Source organism: Echinops telfairi, unplaced genomic scaffold, assembly GCF_000313985.2.
Source record: "Echinops telfairi isolate 266 unplaced genomic scaffold, ASM31398v2 ScPeMD7_7457;HRSCAF=8495, whole genome shotgun sequence".
NCBI classification, from domain to species: domain Eukaryota; kingdom Metazoa; phylum Chordata; class Mammalia; order Afrosoricida; family Tenrecidae; genus Echinops; species Echinops telfairi.
The window spans coordinates 23,486,078-23,498,648 of record NW_022111357.1 but is presented as its reverse complement, the minus strand read 5'-3'; the positions used below and the strand labels follow the sequence as shown (position 1 = coordinate 23,498,648).

The 12,571-nt window shown below is 56.0% G+C and overlaps 1 protein-coding gene across 1 annotated transcript in view; it reads right to left on the bottom strand.

Moving 5' to 3' along the window:
- Nucleotides 1-10,713: 10,713 nt before the first annotated feature.
- Nucleotides 10,714-12,571, bottom strand: part of HSPG2 (heparan sulfate proteoglycan 2) — an 82,235-nt gene continuing 80,377 nt past the window's right edge. The window contains exons 96-98 of the mRNA XM_045298938.1: nucleotides 12,443-12,526; nucleotides 12,022-12,125; nucleotides 10,714-11,888 (exon numbers count right to left, since the gene is read on the bottom strand). Of these exons, the coding sequence (XP_045154873.1) occupies nucleotides 11,716-11,888; nucleotides 12,022-12,125; nucleotides 12,443-12,526 (361 nt within the window). The 3' untranslated portion in view covers nucleotides 10,714-11,715. The remainder of the gene's footprint in view (nucleotides 11,889-12,021; nucleotides 12,126-12,442; nucleotides 12,527-12,571) is intronic.

Sequence of the window (12,571 nt, the reverse complement as noted above, 5' to 3'; positions counted from 1 at the left end):
TGCCAAGCATTCCGTCTCTGTCCACATGGATCTGAGTCCTGCCCGCTTCCGTTCTAACTCTGGGGCACAGGAGAGGGGCGAGGACCAAACACTTCTTGCCTGGAGGTAACCTGGCCTGACCGTGAACTGAGTGATAGGGGAGGGCCCTGCCATCCCCCTGCCCCCCACCCCCCACCCCCATTGCTCTGCCTTTAGTGTTTTGCCTCCATGTCTTGGGGTTGGGCCAATCCCGACATACTCTCCAGTGTTGTCCCCCCGTAGGGCCATGGTTCAGTGAGGGGTGTCGTGTCTCATAGTCAGATCAGCCATATGGTCCACTCTGTGCATTGGCTGTTCGGAGCGGGGTTATCGTCCTCCAGGCCTGGTGGGCCAGGATGTGCTCTACTCTCTCTTCCTCCCCCTTCATTTACTCCCGTGTGCTCTGATCAGACATGTCCCTCTCCCCTAGCTGCAGCTTCATTCCCTCCAGCAGACCGAACTTTAAATTGGCCACTGCCAGGTCACGTGACCATTCTGCCCAATATACTTAGAATGACAAGGTTTGGTTTAGACCAGGGACCAAGAGAGCTGGGATCATTAGAGAATCAGGGATCTCGTAGCCAAGAAAAATGGAAGGGCCAGGTGTCCACTGTGATGGCCTCATCCTGGAATAAACCAAACAGACTCATTGCCATCGAGTCAAATCTGACTCCCGGTGACCCGATAGGACAGGGTGGAACCGCCCCTGTGGGTTTCCAAGAACATAACTCTCTATGAGTGTAGAAAGTTGCATCTTTTTCCTGTGGAGTGGCTCATGGTTTCAAACTGCTGACCTTGTGGTTAGTAGCCGAGCACATAACTCACTGCGCCACCAGGGCTCCACTATCTTCAAATAAGAGCACCGTGATAGCTGACATTTCCATAACACTCGTGAGGTGCCAGGTGCTGTCCCAAGCATAATTTCTTCCTTGTCTTGTCGTTCCCAAATCACCAAAGCTCTGAAAACCAAACTGGTCCCTGAGCATTCCGGGTGACACTGCCTGCCTTGCCTGGAGTGAAGGCTCTGTATGGTCTGTATTTGCTCAGCTTGGAGAGAAAGTGCACACGACTGCTTTGACTGCTTTGAATAGGAATGTGTTTGCTCACACAGGGCTGCCGCAGACTCCACTTGGGCTGTGACCTAATTTTCTCTATACTATACTCTTTTTCCAAGTCCTGGAACCTTCTGGAACAGATCCAAGGGTTTTGAATAACGGATTGTGGACTTGAAGGCAATCCTTTAATTCTCCCCCAAATTTGAGACCACCACTATTGCTTTTTTTTTTTTAATCATTTTATTGGGGGCTCATACAACTCTTATCACAATCCATCCATCCATCCATTGTGTCAAGCACATTTGTACATTTGTTGCCCTCATCATTCTCAAAACATTTGTTTTCTGCTTGAGCCCTTGGTATCAGTTCCTCATTTTTTCCCCTCCCTCCCCGCTCCCCTCTCCCTCATGAACTCTTGATAATTTATAAATTATTATTATTTTGTTATATCTTACACTATCCGATGTCTCCCTTCACCCACTTTTCTGTTGTCCGTCCCCCAGGGAGGAGGTTATATGTAGATCCTTGTAATCTGTTCCCCCTTTCTACCCCACCCTCCCTCCACCCTCCCGGGCCACTATTGCTTAATCATCCCACAGTATGGATGGGAAAACAGGCTCAGAAAGGGTAAGTGATTGGCTTGGGGGTCACATATCTAGTAGGGGGAAGAGCCAGGCTGGGAGCCAGGTGGTCTAGCCCCAGGGTCCATTTCCTCTGCAGCTGACCTGGTGAACCTGTGTGCACAGATGTGGTAGGGGGACCGGCAGCTAAGCTCACACTCCACATGGCAAAAGTTCTACTTGGTGACCCAGGACAACAATTCCAACAGGATCCGCTTCCAGCCCCACTTCTGCCTGGTCTGCAGCCTGACTTCTGTGTCTCCAGCACCCCAGGTACCCCTGGTTCCCAACACCTCCTCCCTGCAGTGGGACCCATGTGCCCTGGGTTCCTACTTGCAGTTCTACCAGGGCCCACGGGGGGGGGGGGGCACCTCAGCCCCCAAGTCCCCTCTCTGTGGACTGACCATCCCAGCCCCTATGATATCCTCTGGACACACCCTGGGCCTGGGCCTCGTCATGAAAGGTCACCTGCCTTGGGTGGACTCTGTGGGCAAAGCCCAGTCTTTCTGGCTGGGTATGTTGGGGTGAAGGCCGAGAAGGGTGGGGGTAACTAAAGCTCTGGGGCCTGGGTTCACCCACGGGGGTGTGCAGGCTCACTGTCTGCTGTGCCAATAGAGAGGGGTGGGGAGGGGGGCCAGGAGGTGGTAATTGGTGGGATCTGAGGTCACAGCTTAGTGCTGGCAGCTCTGTATGCCAGACTGTCCTACCAGCCCTGAGAACATACATATTTAGAGACGCTTCTTACACACACACACACACACACACACACACACACACCCCGCGCGCTCACCTCACACACACAGACTTCCCAAAGTAACATCCACATGCTTACAACCACAGGACACAAGGACCATACACAACACACACTTCCTATAAGATACACCTCACACACACCACACAATGCACATACGTACACATCACAGAAACACAGCAAGTCACATATGCTTCTCATACACAGTACATACCTCACACTTCACACTCCCCCATAGCTCACCGCACACACGCCTCACCCACAAGATGCCCTGCACACTCGCACACATCCACACTCCTGTTCTCACACTGGCTCCTCTCTCTGGAGCCTATCTGTCAGATGCTCACAGAGGGGAGGAGTCAGGACCCCTGAGGTTGCACGTCACGGAAACCCACCCAAACAATGCGAGGAACTTCTCAGAGCTGATATCAAGAACAATTGAGCAAGTGTTGGCTTCAGCCCTTGGCTAGCTGGAGCTCCTCTCTCAGAATGGATCACTTGAAGCGACATTGTACTTACAGATGGGGCACAGGCTTAGGAAGGTGACGGACGTGTCCTGGCCCTCCTGCTCAGGAAGCCGCTGCCCTTTAACCACTGGAGCACGTCCTCCTGCATGCAGATTGAGTTCAGGGCTTTAGGACCACCAGGCTTGCCTGGACTGGGCCCTTGCTGGCCGTCTCCAGAGATGGCAGGCTCATGATGGCTGACATCCAGATTGAACATTCCACATGGACTGTGAGCACATTGAGACAAGAACATGGGGGCTCTGAGCGCCAACACGGGTTCCCCAAGAGCAGACCTTGACATGCTGGTCCTGGGCGTCCTGCTCACACCTGAGCTAATGGGAGAGTGCTCCCAGGAAGACCCACTGGTCTCTTTAGCCAAGCCCTACCTTCCTTCTTTCTAGATCGGTGTAAGGTCTGAGTTGGGAACTTAGACTCTCTCTCTGCTCCATGGGAGACACTAGCTCTCAGATATCAATGTGAAATGCACACCTTGTGAAAGGTCACCGGCAGTGGAAGATCTTGGTGGGACTGACTATCGTACCTGGGGCCCTCTTTCTGACTCCCGTCTGTTCCTATGCAAACAGTTCCCCCAGGGTCTTGCCCTCCTCCTTCCCGCTCTCCCTCCTTAGAGATTTGCCTTTCTTCCAGGTGCAGTGGTCCTCCAGGGAGGCCAGGCATACTGTGGCTACTCCATGCTGTCAGCAGAGCTGGGCTTCAGAAAAGGCTCTCTGAGGGCGCTGTTGGCTAAGCGTTAGGCTGCTATGTGGTAGTTACATCATCTGGTGTCTATTTGTGGAGGGGTGCAGTATAGCCTGTCAATCGGGTAGTAGCTTGATGATCTCATTTGGAAGCGCTAAGGTGATAAATAGCTCACTGGAGGTGGGACACATGCTCACTCCCTGTGAGACATCCTTGTGGAGAAGACACATGGAGAGAGAGGCTGATGGAGCCAGACCTCTGGAGCCAGAGAAGCCACATGGAGACCCCTGCCAGCACTGAGATGCTTACAACGTCACTAGATCCACAAGACTTCCATATCGGCTAATAACAGACTTATGGACTTGATCTGGACTGGGCTGAGCTGTTTCCTCAATATCCAACTGCTCTGGTACATCAAGCTCTTTCTTATACACATATGAGAGTCTCCCTGGATTTGCTTCTCTAGTCTACCTGGACTAAAGGCAAAGCTCTAAGGAGGGAGAGCAGGACGGAGGAGAGCAAGACCCTGGGGGAACTGACTAACTGCAAGGTTGGCGTTTTAAACCCACAGGCGCTTTGCTGGAGTAAGACGAGGCTATCTGCTCCTGTGACACAGCCGTGTGCATCCCAGCAACACCTGCGATACGCAGATGACACCGCCTCTCTGCAGAAAGTGAGGAGGACTTAAACACGTGCTGATGAAAAGCACCTCGGAGAAGACCCAAATCCTCACAGCTGGATCATGCTAAACGGAGACAAGATTGAGGCCATCAAGGGTGTCGTCTTGCTCAGAGCCACAGTGAGTGCTCTGGAAGCAGCAGTCAAGATACACTGCATTCCGTAAGTCGGCCACACAAGCCCTCTTTAAAGTGTTGGAAAGTAAGACTGTTGCTTTAAGGACTGAGGTGTGCCAGACCCAAGCCAGGACATTTTCAACGGCCTCCTATGCATGTGAAAGCTGGACACTGAATCAGGAAGACCGGAGAGGTATCGGCGCATTTGAATCGTGCTGCTGGTGAAGAGCATTGAGCGTGCCAGGGACTGCCAAAGAACAAGCCCCTCCGTCTTGAACAAGTACGGCCAGCATGCTCCTTGGAAGCAGGCTCCCTCTGCTGTCCAGGGCGGTAAATCCTGATGAGGGCAGACAGCCTTACCCCACAGAGCCCATGCTGAACTTTGAACTAGCAATCTAATGCTTAACCCGCCATGCCCCCAGAGATGCTTGGTCGGGGAGGTAGAGGCACGCTGGTCAGTTCTTCTAGGGTGGTGAGGGCAGGCATCTGGGAAGGGGCAGTTAGAGCGGCGCTCTGAGGGTGGGAGCATGCAGGGACTGGCCGGGGAAGAGAATTCCAGGCAGAGTGGACGGCGGGCAAAGGATCCCAGGAGGGTGATGACATTGACTGGATTGCCTTTTTCATCCCTGGGAGGACACACGCCTGACTTGACAGCCCTTCCCAATGGCGAGCCTTTGGCCCTGCATCTGGGTGCATCTCAGGCCTTTCTTCAGTTTCTGAGGGTGCACTCTGCATGCCCCTCCTCTGACGCCAGTCCCTCCGCATGAGCAACCCCCGCCCCCCTTCTCTTCACGGTTCTGCACCATCAGACCTGAATCGCTGCTGTCTCAGGCAGGGTCATGTCTGCTATGAAAACAACAGCAGGGAACTCTGGGTAGCACTCCTTCCTCCAACCCATTTCTCCGTCTCTTCTTGGGAAGAACAGTCTAGAACAGCAGTTCTCAACCCCCAACCATAACATTATTTTCATTGCTACTTCATACCTGTCGTTTTGCTACTGTTATGAATCGGGCGACTCCAGTGAAAGGGTTGTTCGACCCCCAAAGGGGTCACGACCCACAGATTGAGAACCGCCAGTCTAGAAAGACTGTGTGGTTCCTCCAGCCCCTCCCGAGCGAGCCCACTCCCAGCAGACGTTCACTTCTCCCAGCCACTGAGACTGCTCTCAGAGGCCACCTGGGACTCCATGTGGCTGAACCCAAAGGCCAGGGCTCAATCCCCCTGAGGTGGCCTCCAGGACATTGGACTCGCTCCGCCCCGCCCTCCTCCTCCCGGGACCCACATGCCCCGCCTTCTGAGTTTCCTGGGCCAGTTCCTCACCATCTCCTGACCCCTTGGTTGGGTGGCACAAATGGTTATGTGCTCCACTAGCTGAAAGGGTGACAGTTGAACCTCACCCAGAGGGACCTTGGAAGGCAGGCTGGGGAATCGCAGCCTTGAACCCTCCCGTGGAGCAGGCCGTGGGGGTGGGGGGTAGGGGGTGGCGCTCCCGCCCCCCCGTCAGAATGGACTTGAGGACAGGGCAGCAGCGCTGTCCCCTTGGGGAAGGGTGTCTCCTCCAGTCACTCCGTGCGCTCAGATGGACTTGAGGGCACAGGGCAGCAGCGCTGTCCCCTTGGGGAAGGGTGCCTCCTCCAGTCACTCCGTGCGCTCAGTGACCTCATTTGCTGACACCCTTGATCCTAACTGCCAGCAGGACATGTCCTTGAGCTCCTCGCAAAGCCACCTCCCGTCTCGACATCTCCACAAGGATGTGTGGACAGCACTGCAAACCGAACTCTCAGGAACGCCCCCCACCTCCTCGCCCCAGGCTACCCTCCCCTGCTCACCAAGTGGCCACTTCAGAACCCCTTGTGCTGTTTTCCTACCCCATCTAGAAGCTTCCAGAAGACTCTGCTGTGTATACCTGAGGGCTGCTGCCTGTTCTGAGCCACCCTCTCAGCTCCTGTCCAGCTCTTGGCAGTTATTGCCCACTGGCCTCCTCCCTTGTTCTTGGGCCTTGCTGTGTTTCCTCCCCACTGAAGCACAGAGGGGCTCTCTGCCTCCCTTCCCCGTCCTCCACCACCCCCATCCTTCTTCCCTCCCTCCCTCCCTCTCACACACGCTGACCTTTTCTTCGTTCTTTGAACTGTTAATACACTTGATGTTTGACAGCCCTGGGGAGACACTGCAGAGTTTCCATGCCCCCACACAGGCCCAAGTGTCCTCTACTGTAGCGTCTTACATTAGGAGGATGTATTTGTTCCAACCCAGGAGTCAATATGGATACAGTATCTTCTTCTTGTTGAAAAGGATTCACTCGCTGCTGCTGTTGCAGAGAATGGACACAGCAGAACACACACCAGCCCCACCACGTCTACCCTCAGAAGCCCTGCTGGCCCTGCAGGCTAGGGCACTGGGTTGCTACGGAAAGGCTGGCGGTTCAAATCCATCAGGAAGCTGAAGCTGTCTGCTTCTGCAGAGATCCATTTCTGACCGAAGCACTGGGTGCTGTCACCACCCGTCTGTCCGTGGAGTCTGTCAGTGTGCTGCTAGGGTGTTGGGCAGGTTTGAGGAGCGTGCAGATTCAGACAGACTAGGAATAAAGGCCTGGTGATCCACTTCTGAACATAACCACTGATAACCCGATGGACCACCTCTGATTGGCAACTGATGATGGGGCTGGCGCAGAACCGGCAGCATTTCACGCCATTGAGCATGGGCCAACTCGGTGGCAATGACTGACCAGATACACATTTCTTCAGATTTTAGCTTCCCTTCACCCCTGGGGCGGCATCCAGGGTATCTCCCTCCCTTCCCTCACCCGGTTTCTTTAGGCCCCTCTTGGCTGCGGCCGTTTCTCAGGCTGCCTGGTTCTTTGAAGGCCTTGCCAGTCCTGGTCAGGCATTTTGGAGGATACCTCATTCTTGGAAGTTGTCTGTTGTTCTTCCCTGCGGGGGACCAGCTTCCCCACAACCAAATGGGTCTAAGGGGCGGTGTGTAATGGAGGGGGTAAAGTAAGAGACATCTGACGAGATAAAGCATGCTAGGACTCAACTCTTAGTCATGACTTTAGGAGCCAGGTCCGAGCAGAGAGTAATGCAAGCTCACGAACTTATATAATCGTGGGCACGCCGGCCACGGTAAGCACATACATAAGGGGAAGGGGTTGTACAATAGGCATGCACGTAATAGGAGGGGGATGAGCTGGGGTGTACACGCAATAGGAAGGGGAGGCACTAGAGGCACACATGTGACAGGAAGGCACAAACGTAACAAGATGGGTGGACTTTAGAATCAAGATGGCAGCCTCCCCTTGGTGGTCATCCCTGAGTTGGCTTGACCTTAGAGGTCTTTGTGCTCTTCTCCAGAACAATCTGTGATCCTTAAGAAGGGAGGGGCCCTACTCACGGTGGGACAGACGATAGGATCTGATTGCTTTTGATGGCTGACGATGTTCAGGTATACAACCTTCAAGCAATTGACCTCTAAGTGTATAGTCAGTGACCATGTGCTTGCAAACAGCACTGAAAACTGGCTTCATGGGGGGACACCGTGGGGAATAACTTTTACTCAGGAGAATGTGAGTGGGACTCATCTCCATCCCATGAACGTGAAGGTTCCTCCATAGGAACCGTGGCCTCCCAGACTCCTTCACGTATGAATGTTGCGAGTTTGTGGGCATACGCTCTCTTCCGGGGTGTGTGCTATGGGTGTGGGTTGGGGAAGAGGACCACTGAGATGGTTGATGTGGGCTCTCATCACCTGAAGGGAGTGTTTGCTGGTTTCTTCACTATAACCTCTCTCTCTCTCCCTTCTTTCCATTGTGTCATTTAGGAGTCAAGCGCACAAACCACATGTAAGGAGCGGGGCGCCTAGGGGAGCGTTTTAAAAGCCTTTTATTGTGATGGGATGAAGGTTTGCGGGAAGATCCGCTGCCCATTGACCAGTTCCTCCGTATTTTGTTTCACCATTGACTGCCACACCCACAGTGGACCATCACTTCCTGTGACTCCTTTTCTTCCCTCACCTTCTGAGCTTGCTCTTTAGGGAGATGCTGTCCCTATCGCCACAAGTGGTTGAGATTCTAAGGGACGCACACTGCCCTCGCGTTACTGAGGCCCTGACAGACATGCTTAGTATTGGGCTGAAAACTGAGCCACGGGGGTGAGTCTATCTGCAGGTGGAATGACGAAGGACCATTGTCGTGGAGGGTCCACGAATCTATCCAAGCACCAAACCTCGGCATTTATTTTAGGATTAAATAGACCTTTCTGCCTATGATCTTCTCCCTGTATATAAGTAGGGCCTTCTGACACGTTCAGTTCATCCAGTAAGAAGAGTGAGCACCATTTCATTCCTCTGGTACCAGGATCATGAAGACCTGATGTTTGCATGGTCCATTAACCCACTTCGATGCTTATCTTCAATTCTTTTCATCTTTAAGACCCTGGTCACACCTCATCTAAGTAGGCTATAGAGTGTTATCTTTGTGGACAATGTTATGCCCTTTGACCTTGGAGACTAGGAGAGCCTTTTGAAACATCAAACATGCAAATCATGTCACTCCCACGTTCAAAGCCCCACTGCGGGGCTCCCCACCTCACCCAGCAAGCACAGTCTCAGGGTGCCCCATGCACCCAAGCCATCATCTGTCACTGTCCCGCCCCGGCTCCTCCCACTGGCCTTCTTGCCTGCTGTCTCCATTCCAAAGACCCCTTCCCAGTCCCTCCAGCCAAGGCCCTGCCTCCTGGCCACAGGGGCTTGTCCTCTGAGAGCTGTGTGCCCCTTCTTTTGCCTCCTGCATAGCCATGCCCTTCTCCATGAGTTCCTTCCTGACCCCTTTAAAGATGGCAACCCTGCCTGACCGGCCCTCCCGGGCTCCTTCCAGGCCCCACCTATGTCCAGAGCACCTCTCTTCCCTCTGACGTGGAGGTAATCAGCTCAGACTCACAATGCCCGTATGTATAAGAGAACAAACTGCCACCCACCCAGTCCTGTGCTATCCCCACGACCATCAGGTCTGTCTGTGTCCACTGTCGCAGCTCTTGTGTCAATCCGTCCATGGAGGCCTTCCCTCAGTTCAGCCGGCCCTCTTTCATCGATCATGTTTCTCCCCTAACCCGGGATCTTTCCTGATGCTGTGTCCAAAGCAAGTGAGTGGGAGACTCACCACGGTGGCTTCTAAGAGAAATTCTGGTGACCATTCTTCTACGATGGCTGGCTGGCTGGCTGTGTGGCTGGACCATGAAAAGGGAAGCCAAGGGCAGGGAGGTGTTGGAGCTTTGGTGAACCAGACCTTGGACTACCACCTGCGACCATCTGCTGCCTTTGGTAACTGTCAGTCTGTCTACCACAACGCCACCTTTTGGTTCACCATCCGGCTTCTCCCTCGTTGCTTCCAGTTGTGTGATTCTGGAGGTGGCTCGGGGTGTGTGCCTCCTGGCCCCCCATCTGTAGGTGGTAATGACTACAACCTGGGGGAGGGTGTGTGAGGCTTGGGGAAGATGTGACGTGCCCAGAAAGGCAATTCTCAGGGTTGGCTCTGTCAGCCCCCCTGCAGGTCCCTCCTGGGCATCCAGCCAGGCCCAGAGCACCGATGGGGATGCCCCTTTGCCCCAGGCTCTCAGGTCTACAAGATCACTGCTGAGAGGGTCGCCCCACAGGCTGGGACCCTGCTCCCCAGGACAGAACACGGTACCAAGAGGTAAACGGACAGCTCTGGCTTTCCCCTGCACCCCCCTCCCCACAACCCCTCAGGATCATGTGTTGTTTTTTTCTGGTCACGGGGCCCCAAGTGATCCTTGCCTTCCCTCCCTAGGCCCCCAGCTGTGGAGGGTGACACTGGCTCCCCTGGCCCCTGGCCCTGTTGCAGTGCAGCCTGTGCCATCTGTTATGTGTGTCCTGGCCGGGTGGCCCCAGGGGGGCTGCATCCTAGTGGGCCAGCCTTCCAGGGACAAGAAACCCATCCCTAGAGAGACTGTGGGGTGGACTCTGGGCTTGAAAGCCCCCTTGGGTGAGTCCCTGACTCCTCTGAGCCTTGTGCTGCTCTTGGGGAAAGTGGGTTGAGCTGGGCAGAGGAGCGTGGCAGATGGTAAGCAGGCCTCGGCTTGGACAGCAGCTGGCATGGAAGGGCGGGACCCCCATGAACAGAGTAGGGCGTGGGGGCCTCATGGGCCTGGTGCTGCCCAGCTTCCCTCCCAGAACTTCCCTGCCCTGCTGGGCCCCATGCCACCCTGTCCCACCCCCCTCAGGGTCCACAAGTTCCTGTCAGGGACACAGGGGCCACTCTGGCGGGGATAGCACCGTTTATTTAAGAAAAACAAGACGAAGACCACAGGAGGGTCCTGTCTAGGACACGGGGGGCAGGTGCCCCGACCCATGGGCTGGGGCTGCTGGTGGGAGGGCGCTTGCCCCTAGCAGGGCCCTCAGGCTCCCACAGATTGGACCTGGCTGTCATCTCCCCATCAGCCTCCCCCACCCAAGGCCCAAACACCTGACCACCAACACCCTCTCCCACTGTCCCCTGGGCCTTCACTTCCAGATGGGTGGTGGGACATGGCCTGGTATGAGTGGGGAGACCCCCCCCCTCAGTGCTGGGCTGGGAGCAGCTCCTGGTAGGAGTGGGGTGGGCTTTCCCTTGAGGCTTGAGGAGGGTCCCTGGGCTGTATGTTGGGGGGCCAGGCGGGGGCTGTTTGGGAGGAGGTAGAGGGGCAGGGGCGTGGCTGAGGCGGGTAGAGAGCTGCTGTCCGAAGTCAGCCCCCTTTTGTCCCTTGGCTGGCATCAGAGGCTTTCACAGCCTAGGGGAGGGTAGTGAAGGCTACAGCTGCACTCTGCAGGAGGCTGTGAGCCAGGCTGGGGGCCGAGGCCAGAGCATCTGAAGGCTTTCATAGGGATGGAGGCTGACCAAGCATTATATAGATAGGAGTCCAGCTCGGCCTCGGGTGGTGGTGGGGGTGGGGGTGTTCCACCTGGGGGCAGCAGGGACGGTCTGGGTCCACCCCATCACCGTGCCTGGCCCCCGTTCCGGGAGGCCTCCTGAGACTCGGTCACATCCAACCTGTGTTGCCTACCTGCCTGTGGCTTTGCCTGGGCGTGTGCATGCGTGTGTGTGGGGTGGGGGTGGGGGGTGGGGGAGGATACGGCAGGGCCACCCTCCAGTCCAGCCCAGGGCAGTAGCAGCAAAGCATGACGTGGCCTCAGCTTCTTACAAAAAGTCATCATCATAAGAGAATAACATCCTGACCGCGCAGGCAGGGGCGCTGCCTGGGCATCTGTGAGACCTGCCGGCACCTATGAGGGGCAGGGGCGCATGTTGGCCCCGGTCTGGGCGCTGTGCTGCAGGTCCAGGGGCTGTGGGGGCGGGGCGCCAGGCCTGGCCGAGTGCAGCACCAGGTTCTTGATGCAGCCCGTGATGCCTGCGGAGAATCTGCCCCCGGTCAGTGTGGCCACGTCGGGGGCCCCGCCTGTGGGAAGAGAATGGGGGTCTGTTCACTGCTGGTCTGGGGGTCAGTGGGGGAGGGAGGCCGCATCTGCTCCAGGGCTGATGGAGGAGGCCCAGCCCCTCCAGGGACCCAGTGGCCCGAGGCCGGGACGTACCGATGTAGATGTTGCTCTTGGTGTTGACCGCCACATTCGAGCCTGGTGACTGGCCGCTGACCAGCTCCTCGCCGTCCACCTGGATGGAGCCTCTCCGGCCCTCTCTGCAGAGAGGATGGGTCAGGCTCCTGTGCGCACCCCCCATCTGAGCTCCCCACATGGAAGCTGCCCTTTGCCCGGGACCGCAGGCTGAGCCACCCGCCCGACCACCCAGTGCTTTCACTGGGCCCTGTGCCCTTGCTGCTGCTCGCTGGCCCCTACCAGGCCTGTCCCACCCGCGAAGCCTGCGCCTGCCTGGTGTCTCCTCCCTCTGCCCCAGCTTCTGGTTCTGCCCACACAGAGCTCGGTGCTCACAATGAGGGCATCCCATGCCACCCTGGGATGCTGGGCCATTCCCTAGTGCCCAGCTGGGTGACCTTACCGCAGTGCTGTCACCCGGTGCCACTCGCCGTCATTGATGGGGTCCTCAGAGATGAGGCGGGCCTCCCCACTGCCCAGCTGGTAGCTGCAGGTCACATGATTACAAGGTGGTGTGACTCAGGTGTGTGTT